This window comes from Cnephaeus nilssonii, assembly GCF_951640355.1.
Source record: "Cnephaeus nilssonii genome assembly, chromosome: 5".
In the NCBI taxonomy this organism is placed as follows: Eukaryota; Metazoa; Chordata; class Mammalia; order Chiroptera; family Vespertilionidae; genus Cnephaeus; species Cnephaeus nilssonii.
The window spans coordinates 13237402-13252367 of NC_137076.1; the positions used below are offsets into that span (position 1 = coordinate 13237402).

Here is a 14966-nt window from a genome sequence, read left to right on the forward strand (position 1 = left end):
TACAAGAATAAACTCACATACTTACAACTATAAACCTACCTTGGCCAACCCCTGTATTATGAGAATTTTGAGACAAATAATTATGTTATATCAAAATCATTTTCCATACTAGCTGGGTTGAAAGAAAGAATGAATGATAAATAGGAACACTGAGTTTACAACAATGGAGAACTTACTCATATAATATGAACAGAGAATGTAATTGGTTATTCAAAAGGTTTATACAATACGTGAAGTTTAATGAACAAATTGAACTACAAAGCAAAATAGAGAAAGAATCAGAGATAGAGAGCAGGCAGACATCTCTAGTGGTGGTGGTTGGGGGAGGGGAGACAGGTTGTTGCAGGGGGGAGGGTGAAGGGATTGAGCAAAAAAGAAAAAAAGAGAGAGAACTAGCTAAGGATATGGACAACCATGTGGTGATTGCATCATGGGGGAGGGGAAGTGGAAGAGGGCATAGAGGGAATAAATTGTGATGGGAAAAAAAATAAAATCAAAAGATAAAGTAGTTTTTTAACAAAAAAGTTTTCATCTATCATTGCTATAATGACCATGTCTTAATTTTCCACATTTCAAATCTATATTGCAGCCTGTGATGCCCATTCCTTTTGATCCCAATTTTATGGTGGAATAAACCTTATGAGTCAGGTCCCACAGAACAAGACGTTTTAAAATCTGGGTTCTTTGGATTCTCTACATTCATGGATGGGCTTTAGGTTTATAAAACTGGTTGCAAGTGAAAATGGAAACAATATTTGCCATCCTACAAATATGTTCTCTTCTAGTGAGAAAATATCCTATAAAATAAAGATATGTTTTATGGTTGAGGACAGAGTGTTTAATGAGGTGGCTACTGCCATACTCTCTAGCTAGATCCAGCTAGATCTGGCCCAGAACAAAGATTGCTTCCCGTAAATCTCCTCAGACTGTCTGACCCCTCCCCTATGGGCAATATGGGGCATAAAAGGCCAGTGAAAGTGATATGATGGATGTGGTATGACCTCCCTTTCTAAACTGAAAATCCTATATAATAAAAGGCTAGGTGGCATCACACCCTTGTGCAATGTCATCCACAAGATGGCCACTACAAGATGGCTGGCAGGGGAGGGCAGTTGGGGGTGACCAGGCCAGAAGAGGATAGCAGTTGGGGTGAGATCAGACCAGCAGGGGAGGGTAGTTGGGGGCGATCAGGTCAGCAGGGGAGCAGTTAGGTGTCAATCAGCTGGCAGGGGAGTGATTAGGGGGCGATCAGGCTGGCAGGCAGAAGCAGTTAGGAGCAATAAGGCAGGCAGGCAGGCGAGTGGTTAGAAGCCAGCAGTCCCAAATTGTGAGAGGCATCCCAGATTGGAGAGGGTGCAGGCCAGGCTGAGAGACACCTCCCCCCCCACCTTCCCCCATCCCGGTACACAAATTTCATGCACTGGGCCTCTAGTATTTAATAAAAAGTTCAGCAATGTGCAACAATTTTGTATTTATGTTTACTTTGGAGATGAAAAGCCAAGGAGAGAGATTGAGTCTTATATTTGGATGAATGTAGGGTAATGATAAAGACAATTACAAGATAAAAGAAATAAGAGAAAACAGAAATGACTATGAGATATACTCATTCAACTCCACATTGCTCCTACATTTTAGAAAATGTCACAGGGAGAATTTTTAATCTCCATAGACATCAATTTAAATTTAGGAGGAATTCTGCTTCTGTCTAAGATGTAAACAGTTGTAAAGAACTCTGCTTCTATCCTGACCAACAGAAAAAGAATCTACAAAATTTTATTTTTTATTGAAACCCTGAGAGCTGAAGTAACCAGGCAAACAGCCTGGAATCTAAGGAAATACAGACTCCTTCTAAGAGAAATTGTACAAGAGCATCTCCCAGTGGCAGAAAGAGAGAAAAAGAGATGCTTCGTGCCAAACAGAGAGATAAGAATCCACCAAATATTTTTAAGGAATTGCTAAAAGATGAGTGTGGGATAGAACGACAGTACAGGACCCTCAGGGAGACACAGATACAAGGAAATATGCCCATGCACAGACTCTTCCCCATAAACACAATGGAGGGCCGGTGGGAGACTGGAGATATTCTCCCTTGGTGGCACAGGCCTGAAGGGTGGGAGCAACTGCTGCGTTGGAAACATTTTGAAACCTACCAAGCCCCTCTCTTGAGAAACAAAAGCCTTAAGCTGCTGTATGGACTTCAGCGACCTTTTTCTTTTACATCCTCAGAACTCAAGTGAAGACCTATTGTGGCTGAAAGAAGGGGAAAAATAACACCCACCCCTAGAGAAGAGGGAGGAAACTATCTTGAGGCCAGACCATTCAAGGGCTCCTACCATAGGAGGAAGGATGTGAACTTGGAGAAATATCTAGCCAATGACCCATGGGCAGGACTTTCCTAAGACCAAGGATCGATCAGGATAACAGAAAACACTTTGGTCCCATAACTAGGCCAGTAATTACTGAGTAAATCACAAGAACAGATTACTACTGAAGAAGAGATCTGTGTGAAAGAAAACCTTCTTTGAGCACTGGCCCTGGACAAAGGCCTGAGGTTGAAGTTGAGATTGAAGCAGAAATGAACAATCCAGGACTGACTCTAAGCACAAGATAACATTACAGAGATCTGAAGCTCAAGGCACACTATAAGTAACAATAGCAGTAGCAACACCCCAAACAAGTGTAATTGCTGACAAGATTGATTCAATCCCATTTGTTAATGGCCTGGTCAAAAAAGAAGGGATAAGTACTATTTCCTCTGTCCCTACTATCCTATACGTAATGTCCAATATCCAATAAAATATTAAAGAATACACAAAAAAGCAAGGAAAAACAACCCACTGTTTGAGAGATGAGTCAGAGATAATCTAAATGTTGAAGTTATCTGACAGGAAATGTAAAATAATAATTATTAATATGTTATAGCTCTAGTGGAAAGTATGGATGTGGTGAGCAGAATTTTAATATAAAGTTATATAAAAAATTGCCAAGTATTTGGAAATTAAGTGACACACATATATAACCATTGAATCAAATAGGAAATCATAAGGGATACTAGAAATATTTTGAATTGAATGAAAATTAAAACATCAAAATTTGTGAGAACTAGCTAAAGAACATATACTTATTGTTTGACCCAGCATTCTTATTTCTTAGTCATTTACAAAACGAAAATAAAAATTTATGTTTGTACATACATCTATATGAAAATGTTGAAAGGAATCTTATTCATTATAGCAAATACTAGAAATTGATCAAATGTCCTTCAACTGGTGAATGAATCAGCTCTGACTTAGATGGGGCTACTCATTACAGCATCTTCCTTTGGGCCTTCTTTATCCTAGTAACGGAGCTCAATGACTTAGAAGGAGTCAGAATAAGAAAAATATGTACAATTTACAGTATTGCTTTTTAAGAAAGGTTATAGTTAATTATAGATTTTGCTGAAATATTTTTCCTAATATCTGTGTCAAAATATAGAAAATAAATTACAGCTTGCAAAACTTTTTGCTGTGCACAGTCATGGAGCAGTAATTTACAATAGTGGGTTTGATTTATGAATGATGGGTATTGAAATCTTTGTACATTACATATTTTTGTGATTAGTGACCAATATTTGAAATTTATTTAAATTTTTATTTAATAAATGCCATTTATTTAGAAAACAAAAAACTCAGACCTCTGGTTCATTTATTGCTGTGAATTTAATTAATTTTTACTAATTAGTCTACTGGGTGAAATTTTGTCTTTTGGGCTGTCTCAGAACTACCACAGAAATTTAGCAGTATCTATCCTAAAAGTTTCTTTCCATTTGTATTTTTAGCTTGATTTAAACTGTATAAAATCTTACCATGTTGACAAAATTGACCATTCCCCAAATTCGGTTCCTCAGTTTATTGTGAGGATAGTTATTCCTGCGGTACTGCAAATATAAACATCAGACCAATATCTGTTAATAATAGGAGTTGAATACAAATTCAATAAAATATTTCACACATTATCAGGTATTTCAAAGAAAAAAATATCATTTGCATTCCTTCCAGTCAGCTAAAAATCTTGGCAACTTAAGCAAAAATATATTTTGTATATGAGATAGCTACAGCACTTTCAAAAGACATGCTTCAACTTAGCAATTACTTTAAAAGTTTTTATAACTTTGTCCCCTTTTACATTTTATTATATTACATTTACGTGATTTATCAAATAAAATAATAAGTGTTCTTTAGGTTTCATATTTATCATGCTGATGAAACAAAACTTATTAAAGCTCCACAGCAACCATTATATTGCAAGAAAACAGCAACTTTATCAGCTTTTCTGTGTCCATGGTGGCCACAAACTATGGGACACATAATCAAGGGTCACCCCAGAGCCAGAGATGTGAGGAAAGGGACACAGAATTGTTGCTTGCCTTTCTTTCCAGAAAAAGACTAGGAAGGAAATGCCAACTTTCCTACTCTGGCCTATTCTTTAGTGTTTTTTTTCTGCCCTAAGGCAGTTTATTATTATTTTTTTCTTTTTATTAAATTCATTTGGGTCACACTGGTTAACAAAATTATATAGGTTTCAGGTGCGCAATTCCACATCATCTGTACACTGTATTGTGTGTTCACCACCCCAAGTTAGGTCTCTTTCCATCACCGCCTATTCTGACTTTTGTTCTCTTCTTTCAAATGGATTCTCTATTTGTGCCATCAGGACCTTGTTCTCAGTATTATCAATGTAGATCTGACCAAATATATTTAACAATAATATGAGTTATCCTGTGGGGACAAATGCAAATGGTCAAGCTTCTTACCTAATGAAAATAAAAACAAATATCCTTTTCTGAATCCTGCTGTCCTGTTATCTACATATCTCAATGATATAACATTAGAATCTCTTCAATTATCATCTACCACCTACTCTTCAACTCACCACTCACTAGCTTGACTATCACTATTTCATTGAAACTATTCTTGATAAATATCCTCTCAATGATCAACCCATTGAACACTTTTTCCTCTTCTTTCTGCTCATCTTGTTCACATTTAATATTGACTATTTTCTCTTTCAAAAAATTTCTTATCATTCTGGTTTTCATTATTCTATGCATTTCTAGGATTTTACTGTGCAGAAGTTTTTCTTTTCCACCACCCCCTTAACTTCTAAATAATAAATGTTTTCACTCTAGGATTCCCATTGATGAATGGGTAGGGCTGGCCTAGTATACATAGTTAATAGAGATTCTGAGGTTGTCTTAGGGACTACAGGAATAGAGTACTTATCAACCATTGATTTCCACTCATGGGGTAAGAAAGAGGGATGGACATGGGGTCTTTGTACTTTTATTTCCAAACCTTTATTAAATGTTTAGTGTTCCCTGGGATCAGACATTTGTTCTATGCTCTCTCTTTCAACTTGCTAACTCTGGGTGTACACATCCGTACCCTCACTCTACCTAACTGTTTAAAACTCATCATATTGCTTTCAAGATGTGTCAAACCCTCCACATGGTTTCCAAAGCTGCCTTGTTTTCCCTCTTCCATCTTACCAAAATACCCTAACTCTTAGTCTTTATTAATAAACTAGAGGCCCAGTGCAAGAAATTCGTGCATGGGGGCAGGTTGTCCCTCAGCCTGACCTGAACTCTCTCCAATCCGGGAGCCCTCAGGGGATGTCCTACTGATGGCTTAGGCCTGCTCCCCATGGTTCTCTGCTCTCTGTGGGACCTGCCTGCTCCACACTGTGTGACTGCCAAGCAGGCTGTGCTGGGTGCTGCCTGCAGACTGCACTTGCCTGCTCCTAGGCCACCGCAGTGACTGCCAAGCAAGCCATGCTGGGAGCTGCCTCCTCCCTGCTGTCAGTCTCCATGGAGGCAATGAGGCAAATTTGCATACTCACTCCTGATTGGCTAGTGGGCATCTCAAAGTGAGTCAATTTGCATATTTCTCTTTTATTAGTGTAGATTATTATTAAGATCAAAGCTTATCTTAACTTGCTTTAGCAAATTTAGTTAACTTGTTCTTACTAACATGCAATAACCCTGTCTATCCATTAGTGCCTAGAACTTACTAATTCATTAAAAATTTTATTTTGCTTTTCCCATGCATTATATTTCCCCTGCCCTTTGCCACAGGCAGACAGAACATTTTCTTTCTCTTTGCATTTTTAGTGCACAGAACCTTTCTATTTCCCTTTACAGGTCTGGGCCAGTCCTTATGGCTCTGGGCATCATGCACTAGTCTACGTATTGTGGGTCACAAAGCCTTTGAGTTTTATTTACTACTCTGAGGTTTTCTTCCTCATTTTTAGCACTTGGAGATTCCTTGATTTTGTTGTTGTTGCTGTTATTTTGTTGTTGTTGTTTGGTTTTAGCTCAACTACATAGTGTAGTTATAGTTTTATTTTTTGCATGTTGTTCAGCATTATGATGTTTGTAATGGGGAGGGCAGTTCTTTTTTGGCTTAGTCTGCTGTACTACTAAAGGATGCAATCATCTCTTATTTAAATCTGTTCAGGGAAGCTAAAAAGAGATTGAGCCCAGAATGAAATTCTGAATAAAACTTTTTTCTTTGTTAGAATCACAAATCTAGTTTTATAAGGATGAATGAAGAGCCAATGTTCATCTGAAAACTTACCACGTTACCATCAGCAACAACAAACAGTTCAACATAGTTTTCTATATGGGTGACCTGGAAGTTTATAAAAAATTTAATGAGGTATAGTTAATATTTTTTACTTTAACATTTTAAGATAACATTTGTAAGGTAAGAAATGTTAATTTTTATTGATACAAGAAGGTGAGGTATAGAAGTATATTTAATAATTCTAGAAAGTTATCTAAATAAAATCCATATTATTAAAACATGTGATCCTGTATATCAGATTGTAATAAACCTGAAATAGCATTCCATATTTGATTATCTTTTCCTTCTTTGTTAAGTCTTTCACATAAAATGAGGTATAAATGAAAAAAATATATATATCTAGTTTCTAACATTAAGTGTTTTTTATTTACAAAGTAAATGCTTACTAAGAAAACTCTTTTTTATAAAAAGCATCCATTTATAAAGCTCAGAACTAACATAGAGCTAATTATTAGCCTACAGTCAGGCTAATAGAACTGATTGTTTTTCATTTACTCCTGTTCTTCTCTCCAAATCATCTGTATTTCAGTAGTCTATTTCCAAGAGAACATGTATAAAATTTGCTAATTATAGATCTTTTATAAAATACCAGTACTAAGAAATTCTATGTTTTGTTTTTGATGGCATACATTGAGGTTCATGCATATTCTGAGTATAAATCAGGGACATATTATTCAAAGATTGACTAAGTCATTCTTATGGGGACTAAGTAATCTTTTATTGATTGATTTATTCAACTGGGCCATGAATATGTGAAGAAGATGAACATTCTTGGAGCTTAAAGGCTAACATCCAGTGGGATTTAAGGAGATATGAATTGCTTGTAGAGAAAATGAACTCATTATTACTCTTAATTGTCCTTAACAGTTAGAACGTCTGACCTAATTAAAAGGAGAAAATCTTGCTTATCAATTCCCTGAAAATGTCAACGAAGACAAGGGTAGACAATATATAGGATAGGTTTCAAGACAGTGTAAATTTCATTCTTTCTAGCCACTTGTAGCTCTAATGTTCAAAACTTAACACACATTGTAGATACTAAAGGCCTGGTGCACAAAATTTGTGCATGGGGTGAGAGGGGGGTTGTCCTTCAGCCCAGCCTGCACCGTCTCCAATCTGGGACCCCTCAAAGGATGTCTGACTGCCCAGTGGGATCAGGCCTAAATGGGCAGTTGGACATCCCTCTCACAATCCAGGACTGCTGGCTCCCAACCGCTCGCCTGCCTGCCTGCCTGATTGCCCCTAACCACTTCTGCCTGCCAGCCTGATCACCCCCTAACCACTCCCCTGCCAGCTTGATTGATGCCTAACTGCTCCCCTGTTGGCCCAATTTCCCCTAACTGCCCTCCCCTGCAGGCCTGTGTCACCCCCAACTGTCCTCCCCTGCAGGCCTGGTTGCCCCCAACTGCCCTCCTCTGCCAGCCCAGGCACCCCTAACTGCCCTCCCCTGCAGGCCTGATTGCCCCCAAATGCCCTCCCTTTCAGGCCTGGTCCCTCCCAACTGTCCTTCCCTGCTGGCCTGATTACCCACAACTGCCCTCCCCTGCCAGCCATCTTGTGTCCACATGGGGGCAGCCACCTTTGACCACATGGGGGCGGCCATCTTGTGTGTTGGAGTGATGGTCAATTTGCATATTACCTCTTGATTATATAGGATTCCCCTTCCTTGAAACCAATGGGACAAACTGAGTTTTACTGTATGGAACAATCACTTTCCATATAGATAACAAATACAAATGTTTGACATTTCAGATTTCAAATAGTAAAGAGTTAGACTCAGATAGTATGCATACTTCCTTCATTGAGGTCAGAATTTCTCTCTTGAGATAATCCTATTTAATAAAGAGGGAATATGCTAATTGACCCTCATGCCATTGCAAAGATGGTGGCACCCACAGCCAATAAGGAGGGAATATGCTAATTGACTGCTCCACCCTCAAAGATGACAGCGCCCACAGCCACAAGATGGCAGCGCCCAGTCCCCTTAGCCTCACCGGTGCGGCCGGTGCATGGCAAGGCCATGGCCTTGCCACACGCCTTCCTCTGGAGTCCCCCAGTCCCCTCAGCCCCCCAGCCGCCCAGGGCCGGCCTGAGGCGCAGGCAAGCCTCGGCTGTTGGCTTCCCAGCCGCCCAGGGCCATCTGGGGCTCAGATAACCAGGGCTGGCTGAGGCTTGTGCTGCTAGCAGTGGCAGCAGCAGAGGTGTGATGGGGGTGTCGCCTTCTCCAGATCGCCAGGTTGCCTCCCAACCCTGAGGGCTCCTGGACTGTGAGAGGGGGCAGGACGGGCTGAGGGACCCCGCCTCCAGTGCATGAATTTTCATGCACCAGGCCTCTAGTAAAGGAATAGAGAAAAATATAACTTAAAAATAAAGCACTCACTTTCATGTTGGAGCCTTCCATGGATTTAGAATTATTGTTTGGAGCAGTTGTCCTTTTAAAATTAAGCTCTGTACAAGAAAAATTGGCAGCATACTGCATTTTTGGGTTATAGTTGAATACTAAATGTTCTCCCTCATCTGAATATTTCACTGGTTCAATGAGGTACCTTTGGTCATATACCCTGAAGAATCCCCTGTGGAAATTGAGAATACAATGTATAGTTAAGAATTTTTATTATTACATTACTATATAAAACTACTCTATTCCATATTTATTGATATTGCCTTTTAAAATTTGTATTATATATTTTATAAATCCTCCCTAATTTTGTTTTACTTTCAAATTTAACATAAGTACTTTTCCCCACTTCCTTTTATTTTATTACTTTTCACATCACCATTTATCCCTCATATGCCCTCTTCCAACTCCACCTACCACCCCCACAGTCACCACACTGCTGTCCATGTTCATGAGTTCTTTTTCTTATTTGCTCAATTCTTCCACTTCCCCCAGCACCCCCAGAGCTATCTGCCTGCTCTTTATCTATGAGTCTGTCTCTATTTTGCTTGTTAGTTCAGTTTGCTTATTAAATTCCACATCTGAGGGAAATTATATGGTACTTGTCTTTCTCTGACTGGCTTATGTCACTTAGCATAACGTTCTCCAGGTCCATCCATTATGTTGCCAAAGGGTAAAATTTTCTTCCTTTTTATGGCCAAGAAGTCTTCCATTGTGCAAATGTACCACAACTCTTTTATCTACTCATCTGCTGATGGATACTTGGAATGCTTCCAGATCTTTGTTATCTATATATATAAAAGGCTAAGTGACCGACCATCCATCCATCCAACTGTCTGACCGACCGGTACATATGATGCGCACTGGCAATTTAAAAACAAACGTTGATTCGTGCATGTGTGATACATATAAAGCTCTCGCTGGTGCTAATCACATGCATGTGTTTAGATCTGTCAGTGATATTAAAATATTTCTTCTAATTAATTTCCTTTCAATGTGCACGAATCCATGCACCAAGCAACTAGTTGTAAATAATGCTGCAATGAACATAGGGGTGCATATATTCTTTTGAATAAGTGTTTTGGGTTTCTTTGGATGTGTTCCCAGAGGTGGAATTGCTGGGTCATACGTCAATTGAATTTCTGAAGTTACTCTATACTGTTTTTCACAGTGGTTGCACCAATCTGCATTCTCACCAACAGTGCACAAGGATTCTCTTTTCTCCATATCCTTGCCAACACTTGTTGTTTGTTGATTTATTGATCATAGCCATTCTGCCAGGTGTGAAGTGATATCTTATTATGGCTTTAATTTGCATCTCTCTGATGATTAGTGATGTTGAGCATTTTTCATATGTCTATTAGCCATCTGTACAACCTCTTTGGAGAAGTGTCTATTCAGATCCTTTGCCCATTTTATAATTGGATTGTTTTGTTGGTGTTGAGTTTTATACTTTTTTTAAAATAAATTTTGGATATTAACCTCTTATCAGATGTTATGTTCTCCTGCTGAGTGTGTTTCTTTTTCATTTTGTTGATGGTTTCCTTTGTTGTGCAACACCTTTTTAGTTTGATGTGGTTCCACTTATTTATATTTTCTGATACTGCCTTTTAAGAAAGGGGAACTATAAAGGCAAAGCACCATGAGATTGCAGCCATGTGTTATGAGTGATAAAAATATGAGATAATAAGTGGTCTTTGATTGAATTAATACCTTTTTATAAGAGTCAGCTCATCTGGATTTTTCAGAAGCTTTGACAGTCCAATCTCTACTTTCAAGTATTAGGTAGAATAACAATTCCCACCTGGGGCTGTAGATCTCTGGCAAGTCTCATATTTCTTGCAAAAATACTGTGAATTTTTATGTCCATCATGCATTAATTGTAGAATATATATTAAAGTACAAATGCTATTATGTGATGAATTTGTTATTAAAGGGGTTCTCATATATGAAAATACTGGGAAGTACTCAAGTAAATGCCTCACCAAGAGAGACAGAAGTTTCTTGTTCTTCTACCCTTTGCCTCTCCACATCTTTCTCCTTTATACTTGAGCTAAAGATCTACAGAGAACCTCTATAGGCTTTGCTTCTGACATTTTGCTTTCTAGGGACTGAAAACACTGTGAAGTGTTGATGTGTGTGGGGAATTCACAGGACTAGAAGTTGAGAGACCTGGTTTGGACTTAATTCTACCACAGGCAAATAAAATGTTCAGGAGCAAGACTCTGATTTCAGTATCCTGATATAGAACATGAAATTTTCAATAGTATTCAAACACTGAATCTCTTGATCATATGCTAGAATACTTGTCTTGCTTAGGGCTGGCATTAGACATCTTTTGTTTTTTAATAAAAAAGGAACATAAACAATGGGCTGAAGTGGATACTCATGTTGAAAATATACAGTAGCTTTTCTATTTACCAGGGTTGTTAAAAAGAAACGTGAGAAGTCAATTTTTAAAAAATCCAGAGAAAAAAAATCATAAACAAAATAGAAAGATACTATGCATTACCTGAGACCGTTACATGTGCTGATACTGGCAGCAGAATCAAATTCATGTATAATGGATCCTTGGTAAAAACAGTGATCCTAAAACAGATGAAGAGGCTATTGATATAAGTACATATAGAGGGTGGGGCAAAAGTAGGTTTACAGTTGAAAGTATGAGAAACATAGTTTTTTCTTATATTACTATTTATTAATTACTGTATTATTTTCCATAGGAACACCTGTAAGCCTACTTTTGCCTCACCCTGTATTGATATACAATGAGTGGCCAGATTGTTATGATCTCTGAACACATAATAATCTGGCCACTCAGTGTATATCCTATATAATAAAAGGCTAATATGCAAATTGTCCCCTCAACCAGGAGTTCGACCAGCAGGCATGCAGGCCAACTGCCCATGTTCCCTACCCCTGGCCAGGCTGGCCGGACCCCACCCATGCACGAATTCATGCACTGGGCCTCTAATATATATATATATATATATATATATATATATATATATATATATATACTCTTTATCACTCTTTATCACTCCCTATTTTATGTCTGGCCACTCATTGTATATCAATACAGGGTGAGGCAAAAGTAGGCTTACATGTGTTCCTATGGAAAATAATACAGTAATTAATAAATAGTAATATAAGAAATATATATATATATATATACATACATATATATATGTGTGTGTGTATATATATACATATATATATATATATATATATATATATATATATATATATATATATGCTCTTTATCACTCTTTATCACTCCCTATTTTATGTTCTGCCCATGGTGAGTCCAACAGGTAATAACCTTCCATCATTTCCATCTGTGTGACTCCCACCTATATGTGACACTTTCCATGTTCCTCCAGGGACCTCAGACACTTGCAGACCAACAACCACTCCCTGCATGAAAGAATGTTCCCTGTTTTCTTCCTGTTCTATTTCACATAGATTACATAATGACTTCGATTTCATAGTTGGCAGCTACCTTAAATAGAGAAAATTGGTTTTAAAAGTATTTCTTTGGTAGGAGAATAATGTTCTCCTTGATTAGAAGTCTGCAGAGGGCATGTTCTGGAAAGGTGAATAAAGTTATAAAAATAGAACCTGTTTCCACTGAAATGCTAGTGATAAATACACAAAGACTATTTATTTGGAAAATAAAGGTGAACCCTCAGTGTTGAGTGCATAAGAAGGATGAAGAAAGGGGATGTGACTCACTTAAGGGTCAATTAGATGAGAGATTTAAAATCATTTCATTTATTTGGGTTTTATCCATTTAACTTGATTACAGTCTCATCAGGCTTCCCTATACTCCTTTGGTGTCCGATTTTATCCTTCCTCCAGAATTTTTGGGTTCATAGAAGTCAGTTTGGTAAAGGAGAATACATTAGTAATCATTTATTTGCTTGTTAGTCTTTTAGCATTCAAAGGGCTTTGCACTCTAGGATCATTCAGTGACAATAGTCAATGCAGGATTCATTTTTGATGTAACACTTTCTGAAGCTGCTTGTAAAGCTAGGATTGGTTTGCAAAATCACAGGAGGAAATAAGAGTCTCAGAGAATAGATGTAGGAAGGTTTGATAAAATACCTTAACCTGAGGATGGCTGGTGATTTCCTCTCCTTTTGCAGAGTAGTACGTTTCACTATAATTTGAGCCTAGGAACTCCCTGGAAAAGAGGACAGAGAAGTGCCGATATTTACTCATTTTTGACAGTGAATAGATAAAACCAGTTATGTGAGCCAGACGCCTGCAGAGTGCTTTCGAATCTCAGGAACTCCTCTTAGGCTAAAAGCGAGAAGCAAAACTAATCCCACTCCCATGGAACAATTTTCTACATGGATTTCATGGGTTGGTAAAGACTGTAGAAGAAACAGAAAAAATATTCTGGCAGTTTTAGCAAAGTGGCACCTTGAAAAGAACATGGAGAAAATATTACCTTGGTAAAAATTGCTTGCCTTAGGAGTCAAGATTAATGCAAAAAATTCTCATTAGAGACTATAGCAGTCACAGGAGAGGAGAATATGTCAGTAATATTTGCTAAAACTCTGTCAACACATAATTTTATATCCACAAAAAATAACCTTTGCTAATTAAGAGAAAATAAAGACAATTTTAGGTAAAACAAAACTTTCTAGTTTATTTTTATAGGAGTTTAGGTAACACAGCTATGTGTATTTGTCAAAATTCAATGGTATATTCAGGTTTGTGCATTTCATTATAAAAAATTTTAACATCAAAAGAAAAACCTGCCAACCCTAATGATATGTTTGTTTTTTAGGAGGGATTTTATTGAAGTTTTTATGCAATGTAATTTGAAATGCATAAAAACAATGAAGGGTGAGTGGATGGGTAAATAGATAAAGGAATTATGATATGAACAAGCATAATAAAATATTAATGAATATTTGTGTATATGTCTATCTTGATGGGATTATGGGTATCCTATATAATAAAGATGTAATGTGCAAATGGTCATTACGCCATGAAGCGTAACAACCGACCGTGTAACGACTTGATCACGGATCAGCAGGAGGGTGGGGCAGTGAGCTACAAGCAGGTGGCAGAGAGCTACAGGAGGGGGCAGGGCAGAAAGCTATGGAGGGGGGGAGTGGGAAAGGGGGAGTTACAGGAGTGCAGGGCAGCAGGCTGAGAACTACTGGAGGGCGGCAGCGAGCTACTGGCACACGGATTCGTGCGCAAGGCTTCTAGTCTGTATATATTAATGGGTATATAAATGTTCACTATAAAATTCTTTCAATTTTGCTCCATGTGCAAACAGAACTTGCTTTGATATCTATTTTAAATAAAGGTCCCTTAAAAACCATGGTTTTCAAATTTCCTTTGTCCCACTGATTCACAAAGTATTTGTGAAAGTATTCTTAGAGTATGTAGAGCTCAAAGCACTCCAGTACCCCAAATAGGGAGTCAATTAGAAACTGGAGTGTGTATAATTGTTAGGCTGTTGAAATGATGTGGGCTTACATTTGAAGAGTACAAATTCAGATTATGTACAAATGAAAATGACTTAAATTCACTTCACTGGAAGTTTTTACAAAAATGGTAATACTATATACTAATAAATCTATGTTATTAAATCATAATAGAACTTACCTTGATCTTAAAAGGTGAAGTATGAAGGTTTTTTTACTTAGACTTATTTCATATAACAATTCGTTGTCATAAGTTTCCTGAAAAACAATATCCATAATGTGAACTAAATATGTGCTCCTTCAGTGCGGGCTGAGGGTGGTTAATGGGGTGGGTAGTCTATCCAGAGTTCAGCTCTCCTTTCAGGCAAAATGGTAAATATGGATAAAGCTGAATTTATAAGGAAGCTAATATATGCAGGATTTTGCTTTCAAGTTATTTTTAATTAAATTTTTGATGTTTATTTCTAGTTAAAGAGAAGGTAAAATAAAAAA

The 14966-nt window shown here is 37.7% G+C and overlaps 1 protein-coding gene across 1 annotated transcript in view; it reads right to left on the reverse strand.

The window, feature by feature from the left end:
- ADAM7 (ADAM metallopeptidase domain 7) overlaps window positions 1-14966 on the reverse strand; it is a gene marked incomplete at both ends in the record, with an annotated part of 75580 nt that overhangs the window by 35295 nt on the left and 25319 nt on the right. Inside the window, 6 exon segments of the mRNA XM_079772705.1 lie at window positions 3848-3919; window positions 6618-6671; window positions 9007-9199; window positions 11537-11613; window positions 13132-13210; window positions 14656-14732. Of these exon segments, the coding sequence (XP_079628831.1) occupies window positions 3848-3919; window positions 6618-6671; window positions 9007-9199; window positions 11537-11613; window positions 13132-13210; window positions 14656-14732 (552 nt within the window).